Source organism: Trichomycterus rosablanca, chromosome 10 (genome assembly GCF_030014385.1).
Source record: "Trichomycterus rosablanca isolate fTriRos1 chromosome 10, fTriRos1.hap1, whole genome shotgun sequence".
NCBI lineage: Eukaryota > Metazoa > Chordata > Actinopteri > Siluriformes > Trichomycteridae > Trichomycterus > Trichomycterus rosablanca.
Genome location: NC_085997.1, coordinates 5242103 through 5260380, shown reverse-complemented (window position 1 = coordinate 5260380; position 18278 = coordinate 5242103). Strand labels below are relative to the sequence as shown.

The 18278-nt window shown below is 37.3% G+C and overlaps 2 protein-coding genes and 4 non-coding genes across 6 annotated transcripts; 3 read left to right on the top strand and 3 right to left on the bottom strand.

Annotated features, from left to right (window-relative positions):
• The first annotated feature begins 1663 nt into the window (after positions 1 to 1663).
• si:ch1073-357b18.4 (uncharacterized protein LOC797129 homolog) lies at positions 1664 to 4026 on the top strand. The gene is made up of 4 exons (XM_063003562.1): positions 1664 to 1915; positions 2049 to 2105; positions 2881 to 3191; positions 3270 to 4026. The coding sequence occupies exons 1-4, from the start codon at positions 1768 to 1770 to the stop codon at positions 3891 to 3893; spliced, it is 1140 nt and encodes a 379-aa protein (XP_062859632.1). The 5' UTR covers positions 1664 to 1767; the 3' UTR covers positions 3894 to 4026.
• Positions 4027 to 5536: 1510 nt separating this feature from the next.
• trnar-ucg (transfer RNA arginine (anticodon UCG)) lies at positions 5537 to 5609 on the top strand. Its single transcript has one exon. It is a non-coding gene; the product is annotated as a tRNA-Arg (tRNA).
• Positions 5610 to 7201: 1592 nt separating this feature from the next.
• On the top strand, positions 7202 to 7273 carry trnam-cau (transfer RNA methionine (anticodon CAU)). The gene has a single exon. It is a non-coding gene; the product is annotated as a tRNA-Met (tRNA).
• A 1557-nt stretch (positions 7274 to 8830) lies between these two features.
• On the bottom strand, positions 8831 to 11875 carry mrpl58 (mitochondrial ribosomal protein L58). The gene is made up of 6 exons (XM_063003561.1): positions 11710 to 11875; positions 11042 to 11069; positions 10910 to 10969; positions 10036 to 10118; positions 9675 to 9844; positions 8831 to 8979 (listed from the first exon to the last, which is right to left on the bottom strand). Exons 1-6 carry the CDS (start codon positions 11794 to 11796, stop codon positions 8895 to 8897), a joined length of 513 nt encoding a protein of 170 aa, XP_062859631.1. The 5' UTR covers positions 11797 to 11875; the 3' UTR covers positions 8831 to 8894.
• Positions 11876 to 12073: 198 nt separating this feature from the next.
• Positions 12074 to 12145, bottom strand: trnaq-cug (transfer RNA glutamine (anticodon CUG)). Its single transcript has one exon. It is a non-coding gene; the product is annotated as a tRNA-Gln (tRNA).
• A 2137-nt stretch (positions 12146 to 14282) lies between these two features.
• Positions 14283 to 14355, bottom strand: trnar-ccu (transfer RNA arginine (anticodon CCU)). Its single transcript has one exon. It is a non-coding gene; the product is annotated as a tRNA-Arg (tRNA).
• Positions 14356 to 18278: the final 3923 nt, after the last annotated feature.

Genomic DNA, 18278 nt, shown 5'->3' with positions numbered 1-18278 from the left:
GACAAAAAAGTGGACGGGTACCTTTTTCTCTTTGTTGCCAAGTGTAGGTTGGTAGTCTGCTCTGGCTCCTGAAAATGGATCTCCAAAAGATTGGAGAAAGAGAATGCATAAAAAGAATAAACCTAAATACATTTGTCTTTGTTTTATAAAGGAAAACCGGGACAGCTGGCACCCTATGAGATGTACACTTGGCAAGGGGTAAAACCAGGGGCAAATTGCAATGAACATTTAAAAAAAACCAATAGGAATATTAGACTTGTTTACCATATTTATCCAGTAAAATACCTTTTGATATCAAGATTTGAGGTATCCATTGATTAGTTTTCATTTATTTTGAATGTGTAACCATACTTGAAGGCTATTGCAAAATATTTGTAGCTTCATTCAGGATTTTATTCCTGATGAATTTATTCTTTATTTTGATTTCTTTTTTTTTGGTTTACAAATTTCCGAAATGTTTTTCTTATGTAATTTAGTTATCTTGTTGGCAAAGTACTACATACATATACGTAATAACAATAACAACAACAACCATAATAATAACAATAATAATAATAACAATAAAAATAATAACAATAAAATAATATAACGATAATAATAACAATAATAATAACAATAATACCAATAATAATAATAATAACAATAAAAATAATGATAATATAACGATAATAATACCAATAATAATAATAACAGTAATAATACCAATAATAATAACAATAATCATAACATTAATAATAACAATAATAATAACAGTAATAATAATAACAATAATAATAGTAATCATAATATTAAAAATAACCATAATAATAACAGTAATAATACCAATAATAATAACAATAATCATAACATTAATAATAACAATAATAATAACAGTAATAATAATAACAATAATAATAGTAATCATAATATTAAAAATAACCATAATAATAACAGTAATAATACCAATAATAATAACAATAATCATAACAATAATAATAACATTAATAATAACAATAATAATAGTAATCATAACATTAATAATAGTAACAGTAATAATAACAATAATAATAACATTAATAATAACAATAATAATAGTAATCATAACATTAATAATAGTAACAGTAATAATAACAATAATAATAACATTAATAATAACAATAATAATAGTAATCATAACATTAATAATAGTAACAGTAATAATAACAATAATAATAACATTAATAATAATAGTAATCATAACATTAATAATAGTAACAGTAATAATAACAATAATAATAACATTAATAATAACAATAATAATAGTAATCATAACATTAATAATAGTAACAGTAATAATGACAATAATAATAACCATAATAATAATAACAGTAAAAAATAATAACAGTAATAATAACAATAATAATAACAGTAATAACAATAATAATAACAGTAATAATAATAATAACTGGGGCGAATTGCTCTTTTTTTACATAAATACTTGACGTCTGCGCACTGCGTCTGCAAAAGCGCAGGCGCTGCGTCTGACGTCACCGAGAGACGACCAATCACAGCTGAAGCGTACGCAGGAAAGTTGCGCAGTTGTAACCAGAGCCGTGCAGCCATTATTTTTAAAGCTTCAGCGTTTAACATTGAAAACTGCACAACAGCGCAAATTTCTTCTGAAGCTCTGACTGTGTAACATCACTGCTGGAACTTCTGCGTCTTTATTAGGAAAGTACAGACGGGGAAGCGCTGAGGAGAGTCGGTGCGTCTGCTTGTGCGCAAGCGTGAGCGTTCAGGTCTGGTGTAATGACGGACGCAGCGCTAAAAAACGAGCCTGCTGAAAGTGCCATACCTCCGACCTGCGATCACATCCCGACTGCGACTGCGAGCATGTCTTCAGTCCTGGCTGCTCATCACATCCAACAAGCCAAGGATCCCAAACATGTGTTACTTTGTGAGTGGTGCTGATGCTGACAGATGTTGGGATGTTTTATATAAATAAAGCTTTTATATCAAGATTAAATTCTTATCTTTTTATTTTCAGTCTTTAATAGTGAATCTTAATTGTGATTACCTTGTGATTACAGATCCCATCAGTGTAAATAGTGGCGTATCAGTATTCAGAGACCACAAAGTCCCCCAAGGTGAGAGAACTCAACATACACTCAATATCAGCTCCACTTACCACGTAGAAGCACTTTGTAGTTCTACAATTACTGACTGTAGTCCATCTGTTTCTCTGCATGCTTTGTTAGCCCCCTTTCATGCTGTTCTTCAATGGTCAGGACTCTCCCAGAACCACTACAGTGTAGGTGGATCATTCTCAGCACTGCAGTGACACTGACATGGTGATGGTGTGTTAGTGTGTGTTGTGCTGGTATGAGTGGATCAGACACAGCAGCGCTCCTGGAGTTTTTAAATACCGTGTCCACTCACTGTCCACTCTATTAGACACTCCTACCTAGTTGTTCCTACCTAGTGTAAAGTCAGAGACGATCGCTCATCTGTTGCTGCTGTTTGAGTCGGTCATCTTCTAGATCTTCATCAGTGGTCACAGGACGCTGCCCACGGGGCGCTGTTGGTTGGTGGACTATTTTCAGTCCAGCAGTGACAGTGAGGTGTTTAAAAATTCCAGCAGCGCTGCTGTGTCTGATCCACTCGTACCAGCACAACACACACTAACACACCACCACCATGTCAGTGTCACTGCAGTGCTGAGAATGATCCACCACCCAAATAATACCTGCTCTGTGGTGGTCCTGTGGGGGTCCTGACCATTTAAAGAACAGCATGAAAGGGGGCTAACAAAGCATGCAGAGAAACAGATGGACTACAGTCAGTAATGGACAGTGAGTGTAGAAACAAGGAGGTGGTTTTAATGTTATGGTTGATTAGTGTATATTATATTATATTATACAGGCATGGAGGAAACAAGAAAAGCTACCGTTGCAAGAGGCTACAACGAAGCAGTCTCCACTTCATCCGAGTTTACCCATCATGCTATTGTGCACCTCATTGAAGCAATGCATCAGTGCTGGGATGTCTACGGCTCTCGCGAACGCTCCCGTCTCTTTCAGAACGTCCAGAGCCAACTGGAGACCCTTGGCCACTCGCTGCCTGTGGAGAAGATCCGACGCAAGTGGAACAACCTTATCGTAACGTATAAGAGAGTCAAGGAGCGCAGTAGGTTGGGCAGAGGTCAGACCAAGACTTCGTGGGAATACTTTGAGGTATGTTTACATTCGCAAAGTACGCAGCTTGGTTCCCACCTTAAAATAACGTTCATGGTTGTCAAAATTGTCTCACAGATGATGGACAAGGTGTTGGGCAAGACCAAAGTCAATCAAAGAGACCCTGCTCCAGGTAACCTTGTTGGATTTTCAAGCAAGCCCAAAGCAGCTGTTAGGTCTGAAGACCACCAATCGCACAGCATGTCAATCGCTGCAGTCCCTACCCCCTGTCTGCTCCCCAGTAGCCTCTTCACCACATCTTCCCAGATTCCCACACTGGTCACACCAGCAGTACTGTGTAACACACCTATAAAACCGAACCCAAGCCCCTCGTGCAGCACCGACAGCCCCAGACCCACCGTTTCCCCCAAACCACCAGCACCAGTCAGGGTCACGAGGCAGCCCCTGAAACGCAGATTCCGGCCCCTTCAGCTGGGCTCGGTAGCGTCCCGTATCGCCCAGCATCAAGGGCAGGCGGGCGAGCGCACCGTCCTCCTACGGAACTTCATCTCCAGTCACGAGGAGCAGGCACGCCTCGACGAGCAGCGGAACCGCAAGAAGGACGCACGCGAGCGCCGCCAGGAAAGGACACTGGGAAATATGGCCGAAGCACTGGGAAAAATGGCGACAGCCCTGGAGCTAATCTCATCCAAGCAGGACACCATTATCGCACTGCTTCAGAGGCTGGCAGATAAACACTGAGGATAAAAAATGGTCGTTTTTGTGCTTTTGTTATTAGTGTTTATAAGCGGTGTTAAATAAATATGATTGATACAATGATGGTGATTACTAAAATTACATTAGATTAAGTAATGATTAATCATGTATATTTTTATATGGGAATTTAAAAGTTTAATACCAAATTAATATTTGACTTGTTGGCACTTTGCATCTTGTATTTTCACATTTTTGTATGTCTTTATGTCTGTAGAGATAATATATTAAATGTTTTTGGCATTGTCATTCATTGTAATGGCTTTTTATCTCCAATCTTCCAATGATAATCTTTTGTAATAATTATTGTTTTCCTGCCAGTCTAGTCAAATCCATTTCCACCCATTAGTAACATTCATATCTGCAATGATACACACATTCGGTTACAGTACTCCTCCACTATAGATGTAGGTTTGATCAGAGGTGAGTTTTGGCGTATTAAGTTTGAAAAACACTGGTGTATAAGAAGCAGATCAAAATAATGAAATGATGCTACTCAGGACCACCACAAAGCAGATATTATTTAGGTGGTGGATCATTCTCAGCACTGCAGTGACACTGACATGGTGGTGGTGTGTTAGTGTGTTGTGCTGGTATGAGTGGATCACACACAGCAGCGCTGCTGGAGTCTTTAAATACCGTGTCCACTCTATTAGACACTCTTACCTTGTAGGACCTACCTTGTAGATGTAAGGTCAGAGACGATCGCTCATCTATTGCTGCTGTTTGAGTCGGTCATCTTCTAGACCTTCATCAGTGGTCACAGGACGCTGCCCACGGGGTGCTGCTGTGTCTTATCCACTCATACCAGCACAACACACACTAACACACCACCACCATGTCAGTCACTGCAGTGCTGAGAATGACCCATCACCCAAATATTAACGTCTACTCTGCATGAAACAGCATGAAAGAGGGCTAACAAAGCATGTAGAGAAACAGATGGACTACAGTCAGTAATTGTAGAACTACAAAGTGCTCCTATTTGGTAAGTGGAGCTGATAAAATGGACAGTGAGTGTAGAAACAAGGAGGTGGTTTTAATGTTATGGCTGATCGGTGTATTTAATTATTAACTAGTAATTAACAGTAATAAATGAGAGATGTTTGGTGTTGCTAGGTCGTTGTATTAATACATTAAGTCACGTTAGCTTGTTTCTTATAGTAGATTTAAATATGTAAAAACTTAACGTAAAATTATTTTTTTGCTTTTGAACCACAGATAGGTCATTTGAGCAGTAAAAATTACGCTTAAACAGTAATAATTGAGTAATAATTGAGAGAAGTTTGGAGTTGTTGGGTTGTTTATTTAGGACATTAAGACACGTTAGCCATGCTAATAATAATAGCCGTGTGTATTAATGTGTTTTCCACACAGCGCTGAACGTTTATCTAAAGTAGCATTTAACCACCAGGCTAGCACACAATACCAGTACACATATTTATCTACACACAAAGCTTTATTTATTTCATGTAGCTTAAACTTCAACCTTGTTTCTCACTCTTACGTATTTATAGAAAAGTTAAACTCGATAAAAAACCGAATTAAAGTTTCAAATGTCGTATTTAATGGTGAGGAGGATAACGTGTGTAACAGTTGAATAGGCTGTACAGTCTCTGAGTTAGCATCTCGACCGCGTGGCCTAATGGATAAGGCGTCTGACTTCGGATCAGAAGATTGAGGGTTCGAGTCCCTTCGTGGTCGCTTTTTTTTTTCCTACAAAAGCTTTCAAACGTGAGTTATTTAACCCTTTGGTGTTTAAAGATGTACATTTTCTGAACATGTTTGACGTTATTATAGGGTCAGTTAAAACAGCACCACACAGAGTAATGGGAGAGCTGTAGTCTGCAAAGCTGGAGGAGCCTGTCTAAAACAGCTTACCAGCTGATCAGGTTGGTTTAACATGTATGGCTTTATGGCTTATATGGTTTTAATGGTTGATAACATGCTATAGAATGAGAATTTACAACAACAATAATAAAACGTGCATTTATAAGGCTAAAATGTGGGGGGTTTGTAAAGTAGAGGGGCACATGGCTCAAAATTGGTGGTTGCCCAGTGTAAGCATTTAGGGCAAACAAAGAATAAAATAGAGAAATGGTAAAATACTTTGTGCTTATAGGATTACATTATGTTTGTTTGTTTTCTTGTTTGCATCAACCAGACAAAAATGCTTTTATCTCTATCAAAAAAAATTAAACAAGACAATTTAATCATGCAAGCTGATTATTAAACGAAATATGCAAATTAAATAGTCAATGCCACTTAATGCACAGTGGTTACTCAGAGAAACCATCTCAGAAATGAAGTTTGTCTCTGAACCTACAAAATAGTAGGGTTCTTTTTAGTTTAATTGTTTGTAACTTATTTATATCAATAAATCTGGCATTTTAAAGAAATTCAGTAAAAAAGTTTTGGGGCATGTAATAAACACAGTAGGCCTTTATTAAAAAAAATAATAATAAAAGAATTAACTGGAGTTATATGGAAATATATATATATATATATATATATATATATATATATATATATATATATAATTGTAATATGTTTCAAAGAAATACTTTAACAAGCTGACACTGTTCCTACAGCTAAAGAATATTGGGACTGTGTTGTCAAAATGTATTTAAATTTACTACAAATACTAAAGAGAAACCTGTATAATTTTTTATCCAAAATTAAATTAATTAAAGTAAAATAAATAAAGTTAAATGTAGACAAGTTTTATTTAAATTAATTATTAAATTAAATTATAGAACTATTTTTGTCATGCCCTGAATTTTTACATTTATATGATTTTTTACTAATATATTAATGTATTATATTTTAATATTTTAATGTATTAATAACATGAATATAGAAACAATCCCGATTTAATCATTACTTTTAATGAGATAAATGCTATACTTCTTTTAATACTCCTTTAAATGTTAAGCTTTATTTTAAACAATGACAAAATAAAAATATGAAACAAAATTGGATAAGATTATGTATTTACACACTTAAAAAATACAATGGAAATTATTTACACTGAATAAGGAATTTTTGTTTACCTCATTTGTACAACATCCTGTATAAGCAATATAGGCTGTGTGTAATAATGTATATAACTGGTTGATATTGGTTGTATTTAATTATGTATATAATTGTTCGATATAGGCTGTATTTAATTAATATATATATATATAAATCATATAAGCTTCAATTTATACGCCCCGGCTCATTGAATTATACTATGTATAGATTGTACTGAATGAATAAGTATTTTAGTCTTAGTCTACAGTTGGGCAGTGTGCAGCAGAGTGGCGCAGCGGAAGCGTGCTGGGCCCATAACCCAGAGGTCGATGGATCGAAACCATCCTCTGCTAACTTTTTATTTTTATTTTTCACTTCACCAAATTTACTATTCCAGTTTAAATAAAACCACGGAAGCATCGTGTAACATCAATATGCACAATCTTGAGAAATCGTTGTATTTAATGTGGTACATTTAGGTACGTTTTGGTCACAAAATAACACAGGTGTCTATCTAATATGAACATATGAGACGACGCTGCTGTATCACGTGGGCTGGTGCTAACAAACAAGGTGCGTTCTTAGAAACTCCATAAAAGCTATAAAATAGCATAAAAGTTGATAAATGTTATTAGATAACACCTTATCTAAGTTAACACGTGTGTATAAATTAACATACACCTCCTTGTTTTTACACATACTGTCCATTTTATCAGCTCCACTTACCATATAGGAGCACTTTGTAGTTCTACAATTACTGACTGTAGTCCATCTGTTTCTCTGCATGCTTTGTTAGCCCCCTTTCATGCTGTTCTTTAATGGTCAGGACCCCCACAGGACCACCACAGAGTATGTATTATTTAGGTGGTGGATCATTCTCAGCACTGCAGTGACACTGACATGGTGGTGGTGTGTTAGTGTGTGTTGTGCTGGTATGAGTGAATCAGACACAGCAATGCTGCTGGAGTTTTTAAACACCTCAGTATCACTGCTGGACTGAGAATAGTCCACCAACCAAAAACATCCAGCCAACAGCGCCCCGTGGGCAGCGTCCTGTGACCACTGATGAAGGTCTAGAATATGACCAACTCAAACAGCAGCAATTGATGAGCGATCGTCTCTGACTTCACATCTACAAGGTGGACCAACTAGGTAGGACTGTCTAATTTAAAAACTCCAGCAGCGATGCTGTGTCTGATCCACTCATACCAGCGCAACACACACTAACACACCACCATGTCAGTGTCACTGCAGTGCTGAGAATGATCCACCACCTAAATAATACCTGCGCTGTAGTGGTCCTGTGTGGGTCCTGACCATTGAAGAACAGGGTGAAAGCAGGCTAAAAAAGTATGTAGAGAAACAGATGGACTACAGTCAGTAATTGTAGAACTACAAAGTGCTGATAAAATGGACAGTGAGTGTAGAAACAAGGAGGTGGTTTTAATGTTATGGCTGATGTGGTAAGGCAGAAGTCACCGTTGAGTCACTTGGTGTTGGCTAAACGGCATGTGAAAAGATCCTCTGGTTGGATCAAACTCATTTGGCAGAATAGCAAGTAAGTACTGTCACAACAGTGAAACATGGTGGTGGCAGCATCATGCTATAGGATGCTATTTAATGACATGGAAAGAAAGACTGGTAAGAATTGAGGGACATATAAATGCAGCCAAATACTGGAATATAATCGAAGAAAACCTCTTCCAGTGTGCACGCAAAGTCAGATAGGGCGGTAGCTCACAATTCAACAGCCTAAGCAACACTATAGTGGCTTTGGGGCAGTGGCTCAGCCAAAGCCCAGACTTACACCTGATTAAATAGACCTGAGGATGACAGTTTAGACATTTACTATCCAATCTGACGGAACTTGAGAGGATCCACCATAAATAACCAGACAAAAAACCTTCGTGAACCAGATAATTGGTTCGGCTTTTAATAGCTGAAGAAACAAAATAATTTAAACAACCACAACAGTCAGTCAAAACCAACTTGACGAGCTTGCTTTGTTGCAGAATGGATCTTCTTGTCTTGTAGTCTCACTGTATTTCTTTTCTCTAACCTGAGGAGATGAAGAATACATCAATGCAGACATATACAATTACAATATACACCGATCAGCCATAACATTAAAACCACCTCCTTGTTTCTACACTCACTCACCATATAGAAGCACTTTGTAGTTCTACAATTACTAACTGTAGGCATGCTTTGTTAGCCCCCTTTCATGCTCTTCTTCAAGCGGGTATTATTTAGATGGTGGATCATTCTCAGCACTGCAGTGACACTGACATGGTGGTGGTGTGTTAGTGTGTGTTGTGCTGGTATGAGTGGATAAGACACGGCAGTGCTGCTGGAGTGTGTAAACACCTCACTGTCACTGCTGGACTGAGAATAGTCCACCAACCAAAAATATCCAGCCAACAGCGCCCTGAGACCACTGATGAAGGTCTAGAAGATGACCAACTCAAACAGCAGCAGTAGATGAGCGATCGTCTCTGACTTTACATCTACAAGGTGGACCAACTAGGTATGAGTGTCTAATAGAGTGGACAGTGAGTGGACACGATATGATCCACCCATACCAGCAGTGTCACTGCAGTGCTAAGAATGATCCACCACCTGAATAATACCTGCTCTGTGGTGGTCCTGACCATTGAAGGGGTTCTTCTTTTTAGTTTTAATGTTATGGCTGATCGGTGTAGTATCTCTCAGTATTAATATATTAATAATTTTACTAGCCAATGTAAGCAATACCTTTTGCCCCTCAGTGCAACATCCTCTTCTGTTGGTTCTGGTGGTTTCTGACTGGCCTCACTGATGATCTCTGAGATTTTCTGTAGACAATCTTCCAGGTTTCGCTGTTGGCTTCTGCTCACCTCTGATGTTACTATTAACTCTCCAGCTTTGTTTATCCGGGTTTTACTCTGTAAGCACAAAGGTACAGTATGTTCCTGCTCTACTACTTTTCTTACCTCTGTTTTGATTTCTGACTAGAAAAGCTTATATCATGGGGGCTACCAGCATCTTCACTATAATTATGTAATTATGCCTGGATTTTCAGACTGGCACAAACTGGCCTCGGTACAAATCAACCCTGACTGATTTGTTCCCTTACCTTTAAGAGGATTCCATTTCTGACTTCCTCTGGAATCCATTCTGCTGTGTGAACGTGGAACCGTACTTCTGCCTTTGTATTGACTGAAAAAAAGGCAACAACAATTTCCACATACCATATAGAAGCACTTTGTAGTTCTACAATTACTGACTGTAGTCCATCTGTTTCTCTGCATGCTTTGTTAGCCCCCTTTCACCCTGTTCTTCAATGGTCAGGACCCTCCCAGGACCACTACAGAGCAGGTATTATTTGGGTGGTGGATCATTCTCAGCACTGCAGTGACACTGACATGGTGGTGGTGTGTTAGTGTGTGTTGTGCTTGTATGAGTGGATCAGACACAGCAGCGCTGCTGGAGTTTTTAAATACCGTGTCCACTCACTGCCCACTCTATTAGACACTCCTACCTAGTTGGTCCACCTTGCAGAGACGATCGCTCATCTATTGCTGCTGTTTGAGCTGGTCATCTTCTAGACCTTCATCAGTGGTCACAGGACGCTGCCCACGGGCGCTGTTGGTTGGATATCTTTGGTTGGTGGACTATTCTCAGTCCACCAGTGACAGTGAAGTGTGTCTGATCCACTCATACCAGCACAACACACACTAACACACCACCACCATGTCAGTGTCACTGCAGTGCTGAGAATGACCCACCACCCAAATAATACCTGCTCTGTAGTGGTCCTGTGGGGGTCCTGACCATTGAAGGACAGCATACAGATGGACTACAGTCAGTAATTGTAGAACTACAAAGTGCTTCTATATAGTAAGTCGAGCTGATAAAATGGACAGTGAGTGTAGAAACTGTCTGTGAGGCGATACTGTTTCCATAATAATTATCCGCACCAATGTACATATTAGAACACATCATACAACCTTTGTTCACATGTTGACCACCTGGTCCACTGCTTCTGCTGTAATTTACTTTCAGTTTATCTGTAAGACAGTAGAAAAGATTAACAAAACCACCAGTGTTACATAATATTTTGTATTATGAATGTTACATACCAACTGGGATGGCTGTACACTGATTACCCTGTTAAAAAATCAAAACAATTTGTTATAATTCATTCATTCATTTTCTTATTCAATTAGGGTCGCGAGGGGGTGCTGGAGGCTATCCCAGCCTTTCAATGGGTGCAAGGCACACAGTAACACCCTGGATGGGACCACCAGTCCATCGCAGGGCAGACACACACACATTCACCTATAGTGTCTCCATTTAACCTGACTGCATGTTTTTGGACTGTGGGAGGAAACCGGAGCTACCGGAGGAAACCCACACAGACACTGGGAAAACACGCAAACTCCACACAGAAAGGACCCGGACCGTTCCGCCTGGGGATCGAACCCAGGACCTTCTTTCTGTGAGGCGACAGTGCTACCCTCCGAGCCACCCTAATTTGTAATATGTAATAATAAATTACATTTCCTTAATGGTACATGTTTCAGTAGCAGAATGAGCTACGGTATAGTGTTTTTTATTTATTTTAAAGTGATTGCTTAGACAACTAAGACAAATTATAACATTGCACAAAAGGCATGACCCCTGCTTTTAAGAAAATGCATCATCTGCTGCAATTAGAGTGCAAAATCAGTAAAATGTTCATGACCCTATACAGTACTAGATTAAATAGAGAGGATTTCATCTCTTTATACTGTATATTAAAACATACCTGTGAACTATTCTCTGGGTGTTTGGCTAGGTATTGTTGCCCGTTGCTTAAACACCGAATTAAACTGTTATCGTTGTTTATTCTCATAAATGTCTGTCCGATTCGATTATTTTTCTGTATTACATAAACCCATCGGGAGAAACATAAACAATGTGCTGTTATGGAAGCCGCCATATTGGATATTAGATAACTACACAGATCATTTCCGGTGGTTTTATCGTTAAAGCTGTAGAACGTTCAATATGTAGTTAAATATAACGATGCTTTTTAGCAGCATTGTTGTTATACAATAGTGCATGTTAATGGTAAGTCTGCAGGTAACTTTTTTCAAAATTGAATTGAATGAATAAATACAAAAAAACTCAGGTTCCACCGAGATTTGAACTCGGATCGCTGGATTCAGAGTCCAGAGTGCTAACCATTACACCATGGAACCGTATGTACACTTGTTATTCTGTTATGCTTTTAAAGATATTACCTTACCTTAAAATATAGATAAATTTTTAATTATTACTATTTGTGGTGTTTTTGGTATCGATTATTGTTGATTAATACTAGAAAATTTGCCGTATTGCAGTTATTATCAATTAACTATTTATACATAATATATAATTTACAAATAATATGGACACCAGCTTGCTGCAATTCAACACTGATATAAAGTTATTTAAAATATGTATTTTTTTTATTTCTTTAGTCATTGATTAAAGTAGCTGATTAATTATCATGTGGTGCTGTTTATAATCAAACCTCATTCATGAATTGTCATTCATATACATTCATACCTGTATTATTTTATCTACATATATATTTTGTGAATTTCCCCACTGTGGGACTAATAAAAGATTATCTTATCTTATCTTATCTTATTGCTATTACTATTATACGTATATTACCACTATTATACTCATACATACCTATGTCTGATATATTTTATATCTGATACACAGTCTATTTTCATATTCTATTTTATATTTATATACCCATAACCGATACATTGTATATATTTATAACTATAACAATATCCTTATTTCTATATTTATTCTTATATATCTGTATATATTGTTTATAAGAATATATACACTACTGCTTCTATTACATGTACCAGATGCACAATTTGCACATACTGTTTTTCTGTTGCATACCATATGCTGTATAAATGCACCTTATTTACATACTTATTTACTTTATTTGTATTTGTATTAGTTTCTCTTCTTTTGCTTGTTAAACTACTGGAGACCAATAATTTCCTTCGGGATAAATAAAGTGTCTATCTATCTATCTATCTATCTATCTATCTATCTATATATCTATCTATCTATCTACCTATCTATCTATCTATCTATCTATCTATCTATCTATCTATCTATCATGGTTCATGATTTACTACTGTAATTATGCACAGTGTTAAAAACAGAACCTTTACTTGGTTCATTTAAAGTGTATTTAATGTAAAAAAAAAACAATTTAAGTAAAACCCTCTGTAACTGTACATTGTGGTGCTAATTACTGTGCCATTTATTTGTACGTCTCCTGCATTCAAACACAATTACAACCCCAAATTACAATTCCAGTCCGACATGGGACAGTAAGTAAAATATGAATAAACTAGAGAACAATTACCACTGTTCGAATACTGTTGAACAGAGGCAATATACACTGGGAAATTTGTAGAATGATCAAAACACCTGATTTGGAACTCTCCTACAGGTAATGCAGGTAAAGGCTCAGACATTTACAAGCCAAAATGGGTCTGGAGCCAAAGTTTGGAGCCAAAAACCAAACTGCTCAAGCGAATAGTTCAATAGAACAATGCTTCTTAAGCATGAACTTATGGCTTTCACCATCTACAGTCCATAACATTGCTAAAAGATTCAGCAAACTATCTCTAAGTGTAGAAGTGTGTATTGTGTTTTGATATTCTAACACTTGATTATGTCTTTTTTAGGGATCTTGTGGTTGTTTTGCAAGATGGTACCTTCACATTATGTATTACAACAGTATGGCTTCATAGAAAAAGTGTGCAGGTGCTAGACTGGCCTGCCATCAGTTTAGACCTGTCTCCCACTGAAAAAAGTATGCCACATTATAAAGTGCAATATACAACAATGGAGTCCCCTGACTGGTGAGTGTGTAATGTATCATGAAACAATGGTGTCCTCGGTATTCTTTACAGAATACTGGGAATATGACTTATTTAAATCAGAACTAATTTAATAGAACACACAGAAGCTCTGAACACTGTATGAATTACCTTGACTTTACCTTACATTGCAATAGATGAAGTCGTAAAGCTTCAAGTGGTGCAGTTGGGTGTTTCATGAATGCAAAACTCTGCAAATGTACAAAGCAGACTATATCATTAGAAATTGTAAAATTAAAAAACATCGTTTGTTGAAAGTAATTTAAAACAGTACTTGCAAATATGTAACAACAACCATATAACACTCTTTTAATGGTATACTAGGAGTACAAATAATAGTTACCAAGCCCCCTCTACAGGAGAACCCATATCCTTGTAATCTTCTGTTTTAGCTTTTGATCACACTGTAAAAAAGTCAAAAGTGTTATTTCACCCCAGATGGGACTCGAACCCACAATCCCTGGCTTAGGAGGCCAGTGCCTTATCCATTAGGCCACTGGGGCTATTGAGCCCTAAGTTAACGGGTTGGGCTATTGTGCGTCATACATTAAGCTAACGGATACTACAGTATAATAAATACATGTTTTTTTAAATGTGGTAAATACACAGTAAAAATCTAATAGCAGCGATTTAGGACATGTAAACAAATGTAGTGCAGTAGAACAAAGCACACCGGTCGCTTTATGCTGACGTAAGCTACATGTTATGTTGCTAACTGTTTTGTTCGTAACACTAACTTCACCTCAGCACCAGGCTTTTTGAAAACATAAAATATGCAGCTTATAATTAAACTAATTAACTAACTAACTAACTATAGCTGTTCTTTAGAAGGAAATAAACACCGGAGTTAAATTGCAAAGCACTGAATTGTTCGATTCCAAAAATTTAGGAATCGACTTAGATTCCGATTCCAGATACTGTAGTGTATTTAGAGTGAATCAAAAGAATCAATGTCATGAATCGGTTCAATGCAATCAAAGTTCTAGATCAGGGCAGTGTTGCCAACTTAGCGACTTTGTCGCTATATTTAGCGAGTTTTCAGACCCCTCTAGCGACTTTTTTTTCAAGAAAGCGACTAGCGACAAATCTAGCGACTTTTTCTGGTGTTATTGGAGACTTTTGGAGACTCGAACGTAAAAAAACACATTGTTCTGCAGTTACTGTCCTCAACGAGCAGCGGGTCCTGCCGTGAGTCCCTCCACCGTCCCAAAGCACTGGCGGTCAGTATCACAGTCAGTGTTGCCAGATTGGGCGGTTTTCCACCAAAAGGGGAGGTTTTTGTTGAAAATTGGCAGGTGGACAAAATTTGGGCTGGTTTGTATCATTTTGGCGGCTTAAAATGTAAATTAAAAAAAAACTATTGCTTTCTAAAGCAGGTGGAATATAAATAGGTCTATCTTCTCCCACCACATCCAACCCGTTGTCAAAAGTTTGATTGACAGGTTATTCTTTCCAGTCCAAGACACTGTTGCCACGCCCATCAATAACACTGATTCATATGTAAGACAAGTGATTTGAGTTGAATATGAAGTCTCGTACATATAACCTCTCATATGTACCAGAGGTTAAACTTTCATTGCTTGCAAGTTTACTCTCATTTACTTCCAAAGGTTTGTGTGTCCTATCATAAATAATTCATTTTACAAACATGGTAGGCTACTTCAAAGACATGCAAGCACAAATAATTTGTCCTTTATAATGTATAATTACTGATCTGTGCATTTTAAGATATTAATTTGTAGGTCATGATGGTTTAACTGGTTTTTTATTTGTGAAATGCTAAACATAATCTGCTTATCCTGTGTTTTGGGCGTTTTTCATGCATTTTGGCAGAAAATTACTGTCTCAATCTGGCAACCCTCCCCAGCATAGCTCAGTGTTGTCTTAAAAAAGAAAAACAACGCACGAATCAACAGAAGAACGTTTATTTGTAGTTCTAAACATATTTAGGGTGTTTCTTTTTTACCCACTTTATTCCTCTCTTCTACAGCGTCGATTACACGCAAATGGACCTTATGCAAATTAGGCGATGACGTCATTTAGCGACTTCTAGCGACTTTTAGGACAGCCAATAGCTACTTTCCTTACTGAGGAGTTGGCAACACTGGATCAGGGGTGTCAAACTCATTTTCACCGACGGCCACATCTGCATCCTGGTGGCCCTCAAAGGGCCGATTGTAACATATCCTGCTGTGATTGCAGTCTGCATTTTAATTCTTGGACTATTTGTCGTTTTTCTTGGAAGCTAAATTTTTATTAAGTGTAAAAATGATCTGTGAATATATATCAGAGCTAAGCCGATCGGCGCTCCTTTCTCCTGCAGTCTAGAAACACAACCACCCAAGAAAGAGACCGGCGTCTGAGCCCGCCATTCTTTTAAACTAGTCTAGGCTCCTCCTCCGCCGCTGCTGTTGGAGCCAATGAAATGTGCTAAAAAACCCAGGGCTCCGCCTCCCCCCCTTCGGTAGGAGTCAGGGAGGGAGCCTTTTTGAACAAAAGGCCATGCGGCATGCATGTCGTAAAACTTGGAAAATGCCGTAAAACTTCCCATATTAAATGTACGTTTTTATGTTCTGAAAAACCTAACACTAAATTCTATGTTTGGTGTCAAAATGCAAAATGTATCCTGTATATTTATAAAGTATAGTTCATAGTTCAACCTCGGGACCTACTTACCGGTCTCATAGGTCCCGAGGTTGAACTGTTGTATTGAAGTTGTATTAACAGTCTTAGATAACCTTGATTTGCATGAAAGGCACTTCTTTTTTGTAACCACCATTTTTTAAATTAAAAACGTTAGACTTTATTCTTTTTATCAAACCAATATCAACACTAATGAATTTGTGGTGAATAGAAAGGCATTTTTTTTTTTTTTTTTTTTTTTTGGAAAAGTTTAAAAAGAGCTGTATAGTACATACTGCAACCATGTTTTTCTGTTTATAACATCCTAGCATCCCAGCTTCAGCCAGACAGACTCACTCTGGCTGTCATACATCGATGAAGCAGTCACTATAATAACTGAGAAAAGTGTCCTAAATCAAAGGCAGGAAAGTACTTCTAGTCTTCTACTCTATTAGAAGAAGTGAACACTTTTCTGTCTTACAGGGCAGCTTCTGTTCCACCTCGGCCTGAGAGCTTAGCCGCCTTCCTGCATTGGACGCCAGAGCAAAGAAGATACTACCATTTAGTCCTGGGAATTAGGAGGCATAAGATCCACATCAGAAAAGTGACATCAGGAAAGATCTCTTCTGTCAGACTCTGGGCTGTTTTTTCTCTATTTGGACACCCTAACTTAAACTGGATTGTATTTGTTGTTGTTTTTTATACAGTATGAAAGAAATCACTGCAGCTTTTTTAGCCAAACCAGAAGCAGGCAGATTTTAATACAAAATATAAAAATGTGGGTGTTGCACAGGACCAAGTTCATTGATTTGAACCTTTCCTTTGTCTGTAAGAGGTCTGGCATATTCTGCTTGTGTCTGTGTGGGTTTCCACCTGTACTTACCTGTATTACCTGTACGTGGATTGACTTCTGTCAATTGCCCCTAGAGTGAAGATGCAAGTGTGTGTGATGTCCTGCAATGAATTGGGACCCCTTTCTGGTTGTATTGTAACATAGCGACCAGTGGTTTCGAGTGGTGCCTACCTGCGACCTCCAGGTACTTCGAATTAATACAAGAATGCAATACAAATACATTCTCTGTATGAACAGGATGACATTTATGACTTTTCAACAAAAAAATATAAAAATAAAACACCTGCATTACATTGTGTGTTGCTATACACAATGGTTAGCAACTCCAATTAACCTGAGGAAACCGGAGCACCCGGAGGAAACCCACACAGACTCGGGGAAAACATGCAAACTCCACAAAGAAAGGACCTGGACCGCTCCACATGGGAATCAAACCCAGGCCCTTCTTGCTGTGAGGCAACAATCCATTTTAATAAAGGTTAAAACTGATATTCAGTTTGGTCTCACTCAGTGGAATTGTTTTTGTTTATGGTTTACATGGATCTTGTTCAATAAATTAGATTGTGCAGATTTAGTATAATAGCTTTAGTTTTTTTTTATTTGTATACATACATTTCTTTTGGAATTTGTATTAGTCTGGTGCCTTGTGTCCACTGTTTGCACCCCATCAAAAAAAAAAAAACTCAACCCAAAAAGCAGTTAGTAAAATATATAAATAAATAAATACATTTAAAAAAAAAAATATTTTATTTAAGTTTTCAAACAAGATCAACAATGAACAAAAAATCCACACTATACAAAAAAAATACTTAGTATATTAATACGAAATATGTATTATATGGAAAGAAGGTTAAAAAAATAAAATAAATAAAAAAATAAAAACATTTTTAAACTAATATAAATACATTTTTAACACAGCCAGTTATCCCAGAACCCATTTCATGTCATCTT